Raw genomic sequence first — 18764 nt, forward strand, 5'->3', positions numbered from 1 at the left:
CTTGGCCTTTTCACAGTTCCTGGATGAGGTCCATGCTGCTTTTGTCTGGGTTAGTGTCCCTCTGGGAGATGCAGTTGTGTTTCAACACCATGTTTTGGAAACAAAGGGGTGAGCTGTGGGTTGGTTCAGATTCCGCTTCTGTGACTGCCAGCTGTGAGGGACTACTGGGCTGCAGGATCCCTTCTACACATCAGCTGTTAGAATCTCACTAAGTTTATTAATTCAGCTGAAACGAGATCCTAATAGACAAATGCATACAAATATCTGTCTAAAGAGTTAAGGGGCAACTAAAAGTGAATGACAGGAGACTATAGCAGAATAACAAAAATCATATTATCTGTTTTCCACGCTTTGAAATCAATGATGTTGTTAAGCTTGTTGTGGAGAAGGGCAAGGCAGGCATGGAGTCTGACATGCTGCCTCCAATCTCTGCAGAGCCCCAGCTGTTCTGCCCTCTCCTGGAGCATTTATTCCCTGCCTTGGTTCTTCTTAGGGAACCAGAGATGGCCATTAAGGAAAGATGTAGAGAAAGGAATAGCAGCAATCCCATTGATTGCTTCTGGAAAAGTATTACAGAAAATGTAAAGGACATTTGTGTAAGACAATGCCAAAGAGCTAAACAAGACCAGTGTGACTAATGGAGAAAAAGAGGAAGAGAGAGAAAGAGGTTAGTTGAAACACATAGGAAATGGTAGCGAAGTCATCCTTTGAAGCTTTTCCAAAACTGTGCTTTTAAATTTCTCTTCCTATTGATGGTGGACTCCCTCAAGGATCCAGTCCATGGTACAGTCAGCATCACTTCACTGTCTCTGTCCCATTCCTAGGTGCTCTTGGGAACCCCTCTGCCTTACCATATCCTCAACCAATGCCTCTCAGAAGCTCCACACTATATTTTTGGCAGAACATTTTGCTGTGCTGTGCTATACTGATTCCTTTGTGCTTGCCCATATTTCCTTAATGGGATTCAGCATCTCCTACATTCTCCACACACTCTGGCTCCAGCATTTCAGAGTTATGTTTGGTATTGCCCATATTAAATCTGTAGTGTCTCAAATAATACAAGAAGTTCTGCACCTTATTATTTGAAGCTGAATTCTCCATACCCCTTAATTTTACAGCTTATTTCTCTGTGAGGAGTGACTGTTTTACTGTAGCTTAGCATAGCAGCCCACAAGGCATTAAATGTTCAGGGCTGCACCTTCTCTCTTCAGAAGAAGTAACTTCTGCTGGGGGAAAATTACTTATGAATTGCACTCCTTTCCTGCACAGGGCTATGTACACCCCTGAAACATGCTCAGCATACATTTGTATACAGGCTGCCCAGGGAAGAAGTGGTCACAGCACCAAGCCTGACAGAGTTGAAGAAGCTTTTGGGCAATACTCTCAGGGACATGGTGTGACTCTTGGGATGTCCTCTGTAGGGCCTGGAGTTGGACTTAATGAGCCTTGGGGGTCCCTTCCAGCTCAGGTTATTCTTTGATTCTTTGATTCTGTGCTTTGCTAGTGGGGAGCAGACTTACAGCTCTGCATTTGGGATGAGCACCGTAGATGTGGCATGGCAAGGAGGGCTGCACACATGACAGGGACTGAGTGTGCTGCTTTGGAAGAGTGGTTGCCAGTGTTGACACAGACCTCGCTGTGGCTGCTGCGTGGGGCTGGCAGGTTTCTCATAAATGCCAGGCTGGGTGCACATGAGTTATAGAAAGCACACTGTACATTAACATTAAAGACCAGTATAAAGAGGGAAAAAGAAAGGCAAGTCAAAGATCAGGTTATTTCTCTTGCAGAGTGGCTGCAGATTTGTGTCCTGTGTCCTGCACTACTTGGTGATGGCAGCCAGGATGTGGCACTCACTGAAGGTGACAGGAGGCACAGGGAGGCTATTTGCCTTCCAGTAAAAGGGACCTATTCTGCTGACTGCTGGCAGAGACTTGTGTGTCAGTCACTCGTTAGCCGTGTACCACCGGGCAGCGATAATCTCAAGTGCTGAATGAATAAATCCACTCCTTGTCAGCTCCCATCAGTGTCTCTTCCATGAAGCCCTGATGCTTCTTAAAGCAGCATACGCTGCAGATAAGTCAAAGTGCCATATTTACTCAGGAGCTGATGGCAGAGCCCTGAGGAACACGGCAGGTGTTAAATACAGAGTTAAACTGTGACGTTCCTGGGTAGAATTTTCCATGGCTGGATAACCTGTAGGATCTGTCCCTTCAAGACCTTGGAATCTATGTGTCAGGCCAGGCCGTGAATCCTGTTGTGGATGTCCATTGGCAACAGCAGAAAGGAATTCCAAGAAAATTAACACAGTATCCATCCAGGCAACTTCATACTCTCAGACTTTATGCTAAATTTTGAAATTCAGTGGAGCTTTAAGAGTTGCAGTTTTGAAGGGACTATAGAAAAAGACAAGCAGAAACTGAAATTTTGGTATAATACTAGGTTGTGGAAAGTCAATTTCCCTCCTAAAGCTTCATGGTATAGAAGTCTGCGTATGCAAATTTTAAAATCAAATATGCAGCTCACTTGCTTCTCACACATACCTATTTTCATTTATGGGGAAATAGCTTTGAGACGTACACATGCAAACAAAAATTGTGGTGGAATAAGCCCATAATAGAGCCCTCAGTAAAATGAGGGATAGGTTAGCTTTCCAGTAATTTTGTCTGTTTGTTGTAAGTATTTTGTAGAGCATTGTCTAGCTGTCTGATTCTATGGAGATCTAAGTCTAGTTTTCCCCTCATTTATCTACTTTTTGTAACATCTTCTTGTAATTACTAGTACTTAACAGAAAACCTGAATTCATGCTAAAACATTTAATTAGTCAAAATTGTGTAATAGAAGATTTCTTCCAGATACCACTTAATGATCATTAGAAGGTCTGATTCAAATCCCACTTAAGTCAATTGATGTCTTTTGTTGACTTCAATGCATTTTGAATCTGGCTCAGTATATTCAGAAATGGGAGGTTAATGGCTACAACAGCAGCAAGAAATACTCCCCACAGATGCACAACATTCGTGGTCCTCCATTTGCATTCATAATAGACTACTGAATAAGTTTTGGATAAAGGTAATGAAAGGTAATTTTACTGAAAAAAAAAAAAACAACAAAAACAGCCAAATTCAGAGCTGTAGAGGAAGATACTTTAATGTTTAATCACTTAAACCCTGATATTTTTCCACTTCAATTCTATGTAAGCTCCCATAGAAATTGCGAATGCAACTGATACAATGCATTAGATGTTTTGGTATTGCTTAGATCTGGTAATGGCTTAATCTGTTTGGAGGAATGATGTTCCATCACAGCAATGATGACCCTACAGGGCAAAATGGGCCTGCAGTTACTTGCTGCATAAAGCCATTTATGCTTTAATGCTGTTCTCTTCCGATTTCAGAAGTAGCCTATTTCTGTCATTATGGGCAAGAGTGAACAGGTTACCTAGACAGTCTTCACCAAAGCCAGGCATTTTTCACCATTTTTAACTTTCAGTCCCACATAACATAAAAACATAAGTACCAAACTAATAAAACCCCAGATATTTTGCTGTGACATTTCTGCTATGGCAGGAACACAGACTTTTCAGAGAACCTAATATTAGTTTTTTCCTATAAGATGCCTTTGGTTTTGCCACTTCATCTCAGTGAAATACCAGAGTGATTTATTCTGCTTTCTGTGCCCTCATCATGGAAATGCAAATTACTGCACAGCAGGCCAGACATTAGAGAAAGTAGGTGCTCTGGTACAAGGCTTCCAACCTGAGTTCTAGCCTGAGGAGTTGGACAAGCAGCCAAATCTCTGCATCCTTTGAAGTTCATTCTGAGTGTAGAGAGTTCTGAATTCAGAAAAGGTCATTCTGGATGAGTTTCTCATAACTGAGGGACAGCCATGAGTTCTGAAAACTATTTCATTAGTTACCTCAAAGTAGGGTCAACATTAGAGAGGATTTGATTTTCACAAGAAAACCTACCATGCCTTCCCTCCCTGCACCATTTTGCTCTGTGAGTAGAGGAAACAGCATAACATGTTTGCATCCTGCAGGGCTTTGCTGCTCTTCCCCATTTCTGCAGCTCTGGAATTCCTTCTCAAGGCAGCATTCTGAGCCATATGGGAATTACTGGTGCTAATGGAGAAAGAGGGGGCTTTCTGGTGTGCTGCTGATGAGCTTCAAAGCTTCCAAGGAGATATGTCATCTGCTGTCCCCCAGCTTTTTGCATGTAGGTGTACTTTGAAAAACTGCTAGCAATGGTTGTTGCATAGTGCTTGCACAGGTTTGGTAGATAAAATACAGCCTGGTAATATGAGACAGCTGTGAGCCTCATTTTTCAAGGAGCAGATGGGTCATGAGTGACCCAATAGCTACTGAGCTAATGAATGCAAGAGAAAAGGAAACTTTCCTTCTTCACTGAGACAAACCATCAGTCTCCCTTGACCTGCCTTCCTTGCCTTCTTAGGGAATTAACACCTCCTGTGCCTGACTTAAAAGGCAAGACAGCAGAGCACTTTCTGCCAGTGCCAATTTGCTGACAAGATGGGCTTAAACCAGAGAGATGTAATTTCCTCTGAGGGAGAATGACAGTGAAGTAGAGATGGAGAAGAGGGATGCAAAGTATTGCATGATTCCTCTACGGGTCACGTTGCTCCCATATTGCACTTTGTCATTAGCTGAATCACTGGAGCATCCTGTCAAATCAACCTCCTGCACAGATTTTTAGAACCTCTAATTGGCACCTGCATGGCACCTGCACAGCTACATGTTACCAGTGCATCTCCTTTTGCCCTGCACAGCCTTTCACAGCTGTTTCTCCCAGTTTCAAAGCCACCACAGCATGAGGCAACCCTGGCTTTAGTTGGGATCCTGTGATGTGACCCAGCGTTTGTGTAACAGAAAAGCTTTGCTTTATTCCTTTCTCTTTTAACCATTAGGCAAATGTTCCTCCATGTTTCCTGTTTATCACAGGCTCTGAGCCTCCCTAGACAGGCTATTCTGAGCTTGCCCTGCTTTCTGATAATTGCATGTGCATTAAAGTAAACACCCCTGCAGGGTTTCTCCTCTCCCCTGTCCTTGCCAGCGCAGAGCTGGACAGCATTCCATGGCTTGCAAACACAGGGCTATGCAAAAAAAAAAGGCATGCCAGGGGCTGGCAAAGCTCTGGGGAAGAGGGCAAAGCTGCATGCTATTCCAAACCTCTCTTATTTTGCCAATGAGTTCTGATAGCTCTCCTTTCCTAGCAACATGATGGCTTCTGTGTCCTCATGAGCTGTGCATCAGTGACATCGCTATCAACCGTGTGTCCAACCCATGTCAGCTACTGGCTTCTTTGTAGGCATATAAAAAATTACCAGGATGCAGGGAAGTCACCTATCAGTACTGACTGCAGTAATAATTCTGAGAAGGTGGTCTGTTGCATATTTCTCTGAACTCTTGTTTTGCTTTAGAAGGACAAAGAGGCAGGACACTGCTGTAAGATTTTTTGAGGATGAGCTTTATCAGACTGCTGTTTAGAGAACTGGAAATATCTAGATCCTAAAATAATACAACCATTTTTATCTTGTGCCTCTACATAGGGCGAAGTCCTGCACTACGAGAAGTACAGTAATGACATTTTTCCTTTATAAATGCCCTTTCATTGAATGGCGTTACTTGAACATCTTACTTGAGATAAGTAGTCAGTTTTGTCCTTGGTTTACAGATAGAAGAGGTACCAGACTGGAAAGCTGACTGGCACAGACAGCACACCACTGAGCTGAACACACTGCAGTCAGATACTGCCAGGCACATCAAGACAGATGTTCTCTACATACTTGCCTTGAAATTGAGACCCCAAACTGTATTTCCTCTTAGGATTTAGTTCCCAAGAATATAAAAATATGCATAGAACCTTTTACACTCACACACTTACGGTGAAAGAAAAACAACTTGGGTTAATTATTTTCAGCTGGTTCCTAGAGTAAATCTGTAGGTCATAAGTAGATACTGCCTTTCTATTCTGATTGTCTGTTACCAAACATAGCTCACACAGTGCTGTAGCTGAATTCCCTCCTCCAAGTAGTAGCCATAAGTCATGGCCTCTTCTCATGCTTTAGGACAGTAACCAAGCTGACTGGATGCTGCCATCCATCACTGACTTGATCTGAACTTACATTGCCACTGAATCAATAGAGAGGTTTATCTGAAGTGAAACACCAATGCAGTTACACAGCCCTTCTGAAGGGAGTTTTATTTTTCATAGGAATACGAGGGTTGGATCATCCTTGCCATAGCTAGTGCTCTGGTCACATTCCCCATGAAATACCTGTACTTCCCCATCCAAAAGGAACTTTGTTGGAGCTGCAGTTTCTGAGCAGCTGCAGTACATGTTGCTGATGGTGAATCTCAGTACTATTGGGAGAGTGTTGTGAGAGTGGGTGCTTCTTCTGTTTTGTTTTTCCTCATTTTTGAAGCAAATCCAACTTTTATCAATTGTAGGGTTGAACAAGCCCTCTGCAAATATCAGTGCATATCTTGTCAGAGAGAAGAGTAACAGGTCTTTTTGAAGAGGAGGCAAAAATGGAATAAACTAGCTACCCCCTGGGTCTGTGGTGAAATAGCTGAACAGTTGAAATCTACCCAGCTTTTGTTTCCTGTTTGTATAAGTAGCTTTCATCAGAGTGCTGGTCATGAGTAAGTTAACACCCACAGACCTGTCACCATCAAGCACTGTGTATCACTGAATTCCTAGCAGTTCTGGCAGTGCTGAACTGTGTACATACATGTTTAACTGCATTCCCCACTTCTCTGAAGGAGCTATTTTCAGAGATCCCAAGTGTGGAAGTGGAATCTCTCCGATGACTTTTGACTCTGCAGAGAGGAATAAGTGTATTTGAAAGACGGGGATTGGCACATGTACAAATATACTTTCTTCCATCCTGGTACGTGAAGAAGGCTAAGGATGATGCAGTGCAAAAATTGCTTTTGCTGCTTTTATGTGGCGTTGTAGAGGAAGAGAGATCTGGGGTGATAACCAACATGCTGGGAAATCCTCTTCTGCATGGTGCTGCAAACTACCACTTTCTAATTTCCTGCAGAGTATCTTACTGGCATTGAGGTAAAGTTGTCTATGTTCAGGCTTAGCAGAGGATGTTCTCTAAGGAAGTTAAAGGACATCGAGAACCTAAAGGTGTACTGGGGCAAGTTCCTAATTATTCATCTGATCCCTGCAGAGGAGACATTAAGGGATGGTTTTGTAGTTTGTTCATGGTTTGTTTGTCAGTATAGCAGCTCTGGGGCAATCAGTTACTTAAAGGACTGGAAAAAAGCCTACCTGGTGGTCCTTGTTTGCTTCTTTAGGTCTTTTTCCTGCCTTTGTGTATTCCTTGAAATTCAGCATGCCCGACTGTGCAATGTTTTCACTGCATCTTGTTGCAGTGTTGCATCTTGTTCACATACCCAAAGTCTCCACAGTGCTACATTAACTCCCTTCAATTTAGCCTAGTTCAAATCAGAGCAGTTACAGTGTGGTTTTGAGCAGCAGAGCAATTTTGCTAACAGCTGAGGAATTGCACTGACTCCATCTCTAATGAATACGCTTAGTGGTCATGATAGGAATTTTGGGTGAGAACAGGGCTTGCACTAATTACAGGGACTTAGTCACAACTTGTTAACTCAGCACTGAAAACATGCTCTTGGAAGTAGCCACACTTGAGCAGACTGGGAATTGAGGGAAAGCACAGTCTTGCACTTAAGGCTCTGAATACTGCATCTCCAGTAATCTGGTTTAATTTCTCGTTCTGCCTTGTACTTCTTATGTCACTTCTTATATTTCTTTCCCTTTCTGTGCCTCAGTTCTGGAGCTATAAAATCACACTTCTGTGTATCTTTTCTCCTACATGCATGGCAAGTTCTTCAGGAGGGGGATTTTCTAACATTAACTGAGTATGCAGTTTGTAGAGCAGCCACACCTGTGGCTGTGGGAGGTCAGGACAGCCCTCCGTGACATCTTAGAGTTTCTTTACTTTGAGAATATGTCATTGCCTTTGGATTGTGAGGCAGGAGCAGCCTTGAATGCTCATGTAACTCCCACAGCTAATTTTCTTTGGTGGATTTGAGACTTTTCTTTCAACCTTGAAATTTTGCTGGTTTTCGGTTCTGCAGGGCAAGGAGTGCTGAGGCTGAATAAATTGAATTTTTCTTAAATTATGTAAGTGCTAAATAAGATACATTGTTACAATTTTCCATATCCTCTGCATATGAGGAGGAGTGGAAAATGGATAAATGGGAAGAAAATGTGTGACAATACCTAATGTGTTCTAAGACCAAGCTTCTAATCTCTGTTTCTTTTTGTTTCTTCCAGGTGGAGCGGGAAATAGCCATCCTGAAGTTGATAGAACATCCCCATGTTTTAAAGCTGCATGACGTTTACGAAAATAAAAAATATTTGTAGGTATTACTGGCTTTTGCCAGAGGAAGGGGAATGGAAGGAGGGAGGGAGGGAGGGAGATCAGGGTTTTGGAACTTGGTAACGTTTCTGAAAGAATGGAACAGTTGTGTTTTCACCCTTTGCTGGTGTCTGTGTGATATTTGGTATTTGGATGAGGAATGAACACTTATTAGTTCCCTGGCTTTTCTCATGTTCTTTCCTGTACTTTCATGGAATCATTAAGGAAAATTTATCATTGTCCAACCATTAACCTACTAGTGCCATATCCACCACTTAAATCATGCCCCCAAGTGCCACATCCACATGTTTTTTGAACACTTCCAGGAATTCCACTACTTCCCTGGACAGTCTGTTTCAATGCCTGACCACCCTTTCAGTGAAGAAATTGTTCCTAATATCCAATCCAAACCTTCCCTAGTGTGATTTAAGGCCATTTCCTCTCACCTTGTCACTTTTTAACTGGGACAGGAGACTGACCCCCCCACCTGGCTACAGCCTCCATTCAGCAAGTTGGGAGAGTGGCAAGATCCCCCCAAGTTTGCTTTTCTCCAGGCCAAACATAGCGACTCCTTCAGCCACTCCTCACAGGACTTCTGCCCTAGACCCTTCATTTTCCTTCCCTGGACATTCTCCAGCACCTCAATATCTTTCCTGGGGTGAGCCTTTACTTATAAGAAATTTATATGCTGGTTTTTTTCCTACTTAAAACAGAAGAAAGGGGACAAACCAGTGTTTTCTCTAAAACAGCAAGAGAGAATAAAGGCTTGTACATGTAAGATCTGGAACCATTTTGAATCAAAGCTGTAACAGACTTAGACAGTAGATAATTTGGATAACCTCCTTTGTCTAACAGTTTTCATTGAAACCCTCAGCTCTCACTAGAAGTGTTTTAAATTTTCTCCATCAGCAGCAGATTTTGGTTTTAAAGGCCACTGTAATCCCATAATGGTTCTGCAGTGACAGTTATGTAGCAAAGCTTTTTTTAAGATTTTTTTTTTCTCCAGATCATTACCAGTGCCAGATAGAGATGTTCACAGACAAACACTTTAGCTTGATTTAAGGCACTAAATACATTGTATCTGTTGTCAGACAAACAGGCCACATTAATCGTGACATGACAGGACGAAAATCAATGTTCTCCAAATAGAAAGGGGTGACCCGGTAGGGAACTCTGCTATATCCAGCTTTTTAACAGGTTGTTACAGGTAGAAGAAAGTGGTTTAAAAAGATTAAACAGTTTTTAAAAGTCACCATCCAGTGGTGACCTCTTTTTAGTGTCTCAACACAAGAAGGGAATGACTGTTTATCCAAAGAAAGTGTGTTGAAGGGAGGTAACAGTCCCTCATGGACTATTCATCCAGTCTTGTTACTGGAGCAATGAATTCCTATTCTGAAAAGTGAGACCTCTCTGCCTAAGGGTTAGCTTAGTAGAGCAGGCAGTAATTTCCTTTGGCTTCCCCCTCCTCCTTTGGGGCAGAGCCTGATATCCATGGTGGAATGCAGTTGCCAGAAAGAACTGGGTGGAGACTGGCTCAGATGTTTTCAGAGCTGAATGCTCTGTCCTCAGTGGCATAAATGGTCATGGCTCCATGAAGCCCTGTTTGCTGCAGATGAGGACAGAGGCCCAGATCTGCTCTGTGTGCAGACAGGCAGCAAAGGGAAGTCAGGCTTTGCAGGGAGTATGTTCTCCTTTAATCCTGGAAAGAGAGGCAGAGGATATTTTTTCTGTATTCAGGTGAAAGGGGGAATGAGACCCCTTTTTTGATTAAAAGAGAAGGAATGTTCTTCACGATGTTGGTTTCTGTGTTGTGTAACCCTAGGTGTGCACACACAAGTACACACTCTTGCACAAACAGAGCAAACAGCTGATGGTGGCAGTGGTGACAATGTATGAATACACACAAAAGAAAGGCCATGAGGGGATGGGCTGTAGAGGTGCTGAAGTTTTCTTCTTGTCCTGAATGCCTGTGAAGCCAGAAGCTGAGCTTTTCTTCTTTACTCCAGAAGACTTGGGGGCTATTTTGCTCCTTGGGAAAAATATCTGGTTCTCAGAGCAGTGGGAATGGTGTTACACTATTATTAAAAAATAATACTGAATTTATTGTCAGGAAAGCATCTTCATGATGAAAATCACATCGTAAAGGAAAGCATCCCATATCTTTAAGCTATGTCTGGATATTCTGGCTTCTAAAAAGCATTGGGCTCCAAAGCATGCTTTGCCAGTGACCATTTAGCCTTTAACAATCACTAAGTCTGCTTTGTGCTGTAGCTCCTCTGCCTGTAAGATTAAGCTGTCTGCATTCCCCTGCAAAGGCACCAAATCCCTCTGCTGAAAGATACTGACACTGAAAGAACAAATGACTGTTAATTAAGTTTCATTTTTTATTAGTCGCTATTTTAAAGAAAGGGCACAATGCAGAGCTTCTGCCAAGCCTCCATGTTCAAAATTAGAAACAGCTGTGGCCTTTGATAAATCTGAGAGGTGGAAGAGAGTGCCTGTGGAGGGTGAGGTGTTGCAAGTGCGTGGGGGCTGAGAACTGTGTTTGCATGTACCTTCCCAAATAATAAGACACAGTGACCTCTGGTTCTCACCAGCATCAGGAAAGGGATTGCTTTCTAGTTGTGGCAGCACCTTTCCATCATGCATGCTATCCCAGCTCTAGCAGCAGTGGCATGGTTTCAGAGAAGCTCATGAATTATGGGTGATATTTCAGAAGCCAGAGACTAATCACACTGCAGCACTGGGGAGCATTTCCTCAATAACTGTTAATTTCACAAATCATGTTTGACTTTTAGTTTATGATTTAATTTGTGACAAGGGGCTTTGGTTGAGTAGATTCCTAATGCAACCATGAATCAAATCCTTTTTCCACAGTTTATTTAACAGTGAGAATGATTTTTTAAAAATAATAATAAAAATCTGTTAGCATATGCATGTTAGCCAAGCAGTCTTTTTCTGTTTATTTTAGTAGGTTCTTTTTTGCCAAGATGGTTGGAGGTAGCTATGAAATCTATTATTCTATCTCTTTATCCCTCATTTTGAGTTATCTTATTTAGTAAGAGTGTGGACTACAATCTAGGTGTGTGAGGGGGAAACAGAGGGCACTGTGGCTCTCTGTAAGTGACATACAGCCTCAGATATATATTGTGTTGGCTAAATGAGCAATATACTGACAGCTGAATTATTTAATATTTGTTATATGATCACACTATGGCCTTCAAGCAAGACTGGGAGTCCACAGTAACAGATAATTTAGAAATAGCTACAGACAATCAATGCCTCCATCTCTCCCATCATATAATGTCAATAGACAAAACAGCCAGGATGGGGGTTCATCCTCCCTTTCTTAAAGATCAAAATGAATCAAAGGGGCCTGGTATGGGGAATGATCGGTGGGCTACCAAAACTTGTGTGTGCACCAGTCAGTTTGACGAAGGAAGTGCAGACAGTCAAGAATTTTAGGGAAATACAAATCATAGAATCATCACGGAATGGATTGGGTTGGAAGGGTCCTTAAACATCATTCAGTTCCACCCCTCCCTTGCCATGGACAGGGAACCCTTTGATTAGACCGGGTTGCTCAGAGCCTCACCCAAGCTGATGTTGAGCACTTCCATGATGGGACATGTACTAAGAGAAGGAGTAAGGCAGTAACAGATAATAACAACAATTTTATGTGTTCTGTAATATACACTGGGGGGACACACTCCTTTGGTGATTTCTGCATTGCAGATGAGCATTGTGAACCTGGGGAATGATCCTCTTTTCTCTGTGCCCTGTATAGAAAAGGTCTTTCCTGAGCTGACCCTACACAGAGTTTTATGCACTGTGTTTTATACAGTACATTCAGCTTTTCTTTGGATCACAGAAAAGCACTTGTCCCCTGTTGGAGGAGCTGTTAGCATGGCAAGCTAAGGGCCATCTGACAGTCCACAGGAGATGGAACTTCCCTCTCCAGAGGGGGTTAAGCCAACTGATATAGTTCTGTTGCAGAACTCCCAACAGATGTGGCATTATCTGTTTTGATCTCATTTGATTAACTATTTAGTTTCAGCTGTCAGGGGCTTGGTGAGGAGTGGAAATAAAACAGAAAAAAAAAATTGCATACTACAATCACTCATGCCTTTTCTTTCAGATGGTAATGCTGGTATTTCTTGATTCCCTTTCCATTGATGTCTGTGTATATATATACGTAAATTTCTATATCAAGATGCATACAGATATTTGTGTATATATGTGTGGATTTACGTTGAATCATTTTCAAATCTTCACATTTAAGATTCCAAATTTTGTGTCAGCATTTATTTTGCATCTCTCTGTCATCCAATTTGATCAGCATTTTCAGCAAGAATCTGTTTTGAGAGGAGTGGACACCAGACAATTGTTCTCTGAAGTGTACCATGCATTCCTCAGCACCTTTTTCAGATATAAGTGCTTTTCTCATCTTTCATCAGTACAGTGCTATCACTGGGCAAGTGCCCAAATCTCATTTCAATGTACTCAACACACCACCTCCTGATTTCAGAGATAAAGGTGCATCACAATGAGGCAGATAAAATTAAAATGTCCTCCTAGCTATGCACAACTCTTGTTTCTGGCTCATACAAAACCAGGTGACAGCAGGAGTCAAGGACTTACAGTTCTGGTGGTGTCTGCAGAGGTCTTTGTGCTGCCTGGCCTCTCCTGGAGAGTTTTCCTGTAATTCTGTTTATTTTTGTTGAAAACTAATTGGGAGGTGCCAGAGGATGCAGAAAAGAGAAAAAAAAAAAAATTCTGTGTGTTCTTGTTAGTGGTAGGCCAAAACTTAGGCATTCAATCCATCTGCAGGGAAACCTGTCTAAAGGCAGAGAGAGAGTTCAGAAAGTCAGAGTGGCTCCAAAGGCTCAGCACTGAAAATTAATTTTGGGGTAGGTGTGCACCTTGGTAGTGAAGCTGTGGGATGTCAGGTGCTGTGATATGGGGAAAGAAAATAAAACAGGATTAGAGGGCAGAATAGCATTCTACCTGAGCCTTGATTAGAGCTAAGGAAAATATTTGTAACCAGCTACTTTGACCCCCTTTTCTTCTGCTGTTGACTTGTTTTAGGACTGTCTGGAATGACAAGCATGTGTAGCCAGAAGAAAGCCAGTCAGTGGTAGGACTGGAGCCAGTGCAGATGAGGTTTGGAGTTCAGGGTGGGACTGGAGACCAGCAGCTGCCAGGAGCCAGGGAAGAGACACGGGTGCCACCGCTCGCTAGAGGGACACCAGCCTGGCACAAAGCAGGGGCTGCAGAGCTCCTGGTGGCAATTCCTGCTACACCCTGTGCAACAAAGTCTTAATAAGCTCTGCCCAAAAGCCTGACTGTATCCTCCAGGTGCTCACTGCCTGATGTGTGGGCTTAGATACCATCCAGGCCATGATGCTGGACTTGGGGAAAAGCAGGCCTGTAGTGGAGCAATTCTGTGGCATGAGCAATTCTGTGAGATGTTGCTTCAGAGCCACAGTACATTCTCATGCCTGACTTCTTTTTTAGGCTTTGGTAGGCAGTGTTGTGTGTGTGTATGGGCCCTGGTTTTTACAGCAAAGGCCACTTAGCTCTGAAGAAGAAAGCCCCCAAGTATAGAGTCACTAACAGAATTGCAGCAGTGACCTGATGAGTGTTGTCTCAGCTCTGTCCATTCTGTGCTGATGATCTCTCTGGCTAAATCCATTCCATATCATGTGCCCATAGAGGATGGCTGCTGCAGTACCTTGGCATTCACAACTACACACTATGATGGCACTGCTCAAAACACCTTTCATCCCAAATAAATCAAAGGTACAGAGCACAACAGCATGATCTCTTACTCTTTTCCCCAAAAGCCCCAGCCTGTTCATGTGCAATCAAACCATAACCAGCAATCAAATGCAATATCCATTCAAACATGCAAACTCAAGTTAAAATTGTCTTTTAGAAAACAGAAATTTAACACATGCACATTTCCTCACAGGCAAGGGGGGAAGAAAAAATACAGAGCTCCTGGCCCAGTGCCAAATAAGGGTTTAAAAATTCATGCCCGCCATAAGAATTTATATAACTTCTGAATAATTTATAGGCTGTGCCAATAACAAGGGGCTTCATATCTGATAGAGATTATTTAATCAATAGAAAACAGTGCAGAGAAAAAGCTGTCAAAGAACAACAGAGCATGTCAGCCTAGGCAACTTTTTATCTCTTCCCTGCCACATATATATATTCAACCATATGTATGTATGGAAGGACATTTTGCAAGTAGAGTGGTAGCCTGGAAGGAGAATCATCAGTTCTTTTTTCTTCAAGAGGTTTTTCTTTGTCGGTCTGTTGTTCTCTGAGACAGATCCCTTTGAAATGTAGTGAGTTTTCTGGGTCTAAATTAATTGGTCAAAAGGAGTAGCTAGTTTCTCGTGAATCATTTGCCAGAATTATTGTGAGATGGCCTATGGTTCATCAAGGTTATGGCAGTGCCAGCTCTACCATTTGTGGTGCAGCCATTTCAGTCTGTGTTTCATTCTGTGGCAAAAGAGAGTTTTACAGCTGTTGGCACAGTAAACATCAGGACAGAAGAGAACTAAAGACATATCTGTCTTTATGATGGAGATTCCCACCTGATGTTTTATGTCTTTGAGTACATCTCTTTCTATGTAACTGCAGCTGGGTTTTGCATCTGGCTGAATCCATGCATCTTAAAAACTAACAAGTGCCACATGGATAGCTAGTCAAATTCTAGCATAGTAAGAGCTCTAGGACATTGCTCAGTGATGTGTGATGGTACCCAGTGGTACATTCAGGCTTATATAGAAAAGCAACTTGAAATTCTAGTTGTTTAGGTTAAGCAAAGTTGTGCTTTGTATATGTAAATGTCATATCGCTTAATAAAAATAAATTATTAACTACTCCCCTAAGAGACAGCTAATTGCAAGTGCTGATGGACAAACCTGCTATTGCCTGAATAAAACAAAATGTATGAATTGATTTTCATCCTAGACCATGAGAGAATGTTTCTTGGTAATCCTAATTTTTTGCATTTATAATACTTACCTGAAATATTTGTGTTTCAGCATGAGCTTTTATCTAGAGATCACTCCATTTAACACTTTTATAATAATAAATACATAATTGGTGTAGCTGTTAGTATCTTGTAAATTGTCCTGAGAAAACAAGAGTTGCATACCCACTAACAGGCTGCTGCAGGCAATCCCATCTGGCAAGAATTTTAGCATTTCACACCATTTTTGCTACTGGTTAAAAGACAGCTTTTTGTTCTTTGCAGATCATAACTGATGTGTTTGTTTGCATTTGGGTTTTTTTGTTGTTATTTTGCCAGAAGTATCTGCTAGTGCATGGTCCTAGTGTTCTCTGTGCCACTTAGTCTTTCTTTAACAGCATTTTTCCTGGCATTGCTCGGAGCCAGCCTGTTTCTTTAGTTACAATCCTGATTTGGAGGTAGCATGTATCTGCCTTGCCTCAGTGAGGGCTCTCTGAGTTATTCCTCAAAGCTCCCTAGGGCATGGGCAAAGGCACCTCTTAAGAAGTTGTGGCATATTCCACTAGATGGAAAGGATAAATAATCATGAAAAGTGTCTCTTTTTTGCTGTTTTAAGTGATAGGAGTGTAGTGCAACTGGACAAGAATGGGACAATACCAGTTTACAATCCCACACACAAAGAAACAGTTGGGAATGGAAAGTCCAAGCTGCTGTCAAGCATCACAGCAAAAACTAGCCTTCAGATAGGAGCTGATGAAAACTGATTACGTACTATTTCGGTTCCTAAAAAAAAAAATAAATAAAATGAACCAAGAAGAAAGAAATAAAAAAGCCTAATATTATTCTAAGCTTGCATCTCTGATGATATGTAATGTGTCATTTGAGGTTAGGAACTCAGAAGTCTGTTATTGAGAAGGTGGTAATGATGAGATGCACATGGAAAAATGGCAAAGGGAATAGATAGAATGCTGCTGGATGCAATCTCTCTGCTCTTCTTCAATCAACACAATTATTCTTGTATTTATCTTTGCTTTTAAAGAGCAAGGTCTTGTCTCCTTCAAGCACTGAAACTCAACTAGAGCTTTTTAGTTTCATGTCTTGGCTTGTAGCAGGGACATGAGAAAATAAAGCAAGATACGGACCTTGGTGTGTACAAAAGTGAGCTGCAGCCTTGTGAGAATATTTGCAATCTCCTAGAGAATATATCCAGTGAGGAAAAAGTAATTGAGACTATTTTTAATATACACTTGCCTTCATATTGAGTTGCAGAACCCTGCTGTTTTCTGGCTTTTTCAGTCTCCTAGCAGGCAAAGGGGAAATTGGTGGTGGGGAGCATGGAGTAGAAGGCACAAGGAACTGTAGGTGCTAATCCCACCTCTGATACTGGGTGACTGTAGCCCTGGACAAATCACTTGGCTTCACAATTCTTTATCAGTAAAGAACAGGAGGTTAATGCTTCTCAAAACTTTCTTCTCTCAAATGAAATGCAAGGATTGGAAGAGTTAGGGTGTGTCCAGAAGATCCAACATGTGACAGCTAGGTGCTCTTACAGTCTTTTGTCCTACCATAGCTCCTGTCTGTATCATCACAGCATGTAGTGTGCATGCTTCCTGCCAATGCCTGGGTCTCTCCTTTCCCTGAACCTCCTTGCAATGGCTATTGCAGAACAGGTTTTCTTACATTTTTACTAGGAGAAGATAGACTGAAGTTGTCGATCTTACACAGACAGAATTAAAACCCCCCAAAACTTAATTCACCAGTAAGTTGCTTTTCATCTCTAAATGTAATAGGAGGAAAGTTCTGGTTATTGTTCTGGGATTTTCAGAACTTGCTTGCTTGCTTAGAATAAATTGGAAAAGTAGTACTATAACGAAGTGAAAACCTGTCATATCTGGGAAAGATAAAAGGGAAGGGAGACTCATGAAAATGCTTCTTAGTGTTTTTCTCCCCTACAGGCTATGTGTTATTTACCTTTTTCCAGATCCTCCAAGAGCTGGCATTAGCATACTTCCAATCCTGTAGCACTTTGCTAAAGTAAAGGATTTTAGATGCTGATGTGAACACAGAAGATTTGGATTCTTTTCTGTGCCATGGATTCAGGAAAGATGTAGTGTGTGTATACCTTATTTTCCAGCTCAGGGAATAATGTTCTTTCTTTCCTTTCCTTTTTCTGTTTGACTTTTCAGAGTGTTTATTCTCTTCTTCTGTGGAGTCATAGGCACACTCTCTCACACAGAGATGGGTAGATACAGATTTGCAGCACGTAGTGGGGTTTGTGTAGCTGCCCAGTGGTGCTCAGAACCAGTGCAACACTTGGAAATATTTAAACCCCTCTTGTTGGCCTGTTTGGAAAGAACAAGTGTACTACTGCTGTGCCATGTCATGTGCCAGCAGAATGCTGGCTTGCACAGAGATGGGGGCAGGTGCTGAATTATGCCCTTGTTTAACAGAAAATCTCCTAGTTGGGGGCTGCCCTAAAAAAAACCCCACAAGGTACTGGAGGGAATAGGGCTGGCAGCTAACAACCTGAGCTCACAAACCTAGCTGCAGCTTAGCCATGTAGTGTTTGTGGAATGATCCCTGCAGCATTTCTTTCTTGCACTCAACCACAGAGGAATGTGTTTGTCGTCCTTCTCACTCATGTCATGTTGGGGGCTTTGTCAGATCAGAATATATCATCTCCTGTGCTTCTTCCTGTCCCTTGACTTGTCATAGGCACAAATCTTTTTCAAATGCTCTCCGCTGTTCATTTCCATTATTATATCTAGTGCTTCTAGGTGGCAAGCAAAAAATGAATAACCTTGTAAATGCTCCCTGTCTTTCAATTTGTTTTATTTTTCATACAACATGTCAGTGCATTTTTGTTGAGTGTTTTTAATAAGATGAAGTTGATGAAAATAAATTGCTTCACAGTTCCTGCTGTGGGTGACAGAAATGCTGGGTCTGTATTTTTTAAAAACTGTTTGTTTGAAGCCAGTGTGGAGGGTGTTCTGTATCTGTAACTGCAATCATCTTTGTAAGATACCTCCCAGAAAAAGAAAGCGGCTAGCAATTTGAATTTTGGGGGCAAGATGCACTGCTGTATCCAGCTTCTTCTGGGCACAGTGAGACAGTAAGCTGCCAAGAAGAATTTTAGGATTGATTCTGTTCCAGAATTGGGTCTGCCATATTGGATAGTTAGCCAGATCTGTCTCTAATATGAGAGGGAGAATGAATTCTACAGTAAACTTCTTACCAGACTGTCTGTTAGCCAAGGCTTAGGAACCAAGGATTGGGACTTGACATTGTGGACACCCCAGTGCCCGTGGCTGCTGCATATCAGCTTTCTTCTGTGTTTGAATGACTTGCTCAAAAAATGTCA

The 18764-nt window shown here is 42.0% G+C and overlaps 1 protein-coding gene across 12 annotated transcripts in view; it reads left to right on the forward strand.

Moving 5' to 3' along the window:
• The window catches only part of BRSK2 (BR serine/threonine kinase 2), a 298090-nt gene that overhangs the window by 187915 nt on the left and 91411 nt on the right, over positions 1-18764 (forward strand). For all 12 annotated transcript variants that reach the window (XM_077784246.1, XM_077784247.1, XM_077784248.1 and 9 more), the window contains exon 3: positions 8331-8416. In XM_077784246.1, the coding sequence (XP_077640372.1) occupies positions 8331-8416 (86 nt within the window). The remainder of the gene's footprint in view (positions 1-8330; positions 8417-18764) is intronic.

The sequence above is a fragment of the Lonchura striata genome, chromosome 6 (genome assembly GCF_046129695.1).
Source record: "Lonchura striata isolate bLonStr1 chromosome 6, bLonStr1.mat, whole genome shotgun sequence".
NCBI classification, from domain to species: domain Eukaryota; kingdom Metazoa; phylum Chordata; class Aves; order Passeriformes; family Estrildidae; genus Lonchura; species Lonchura striata.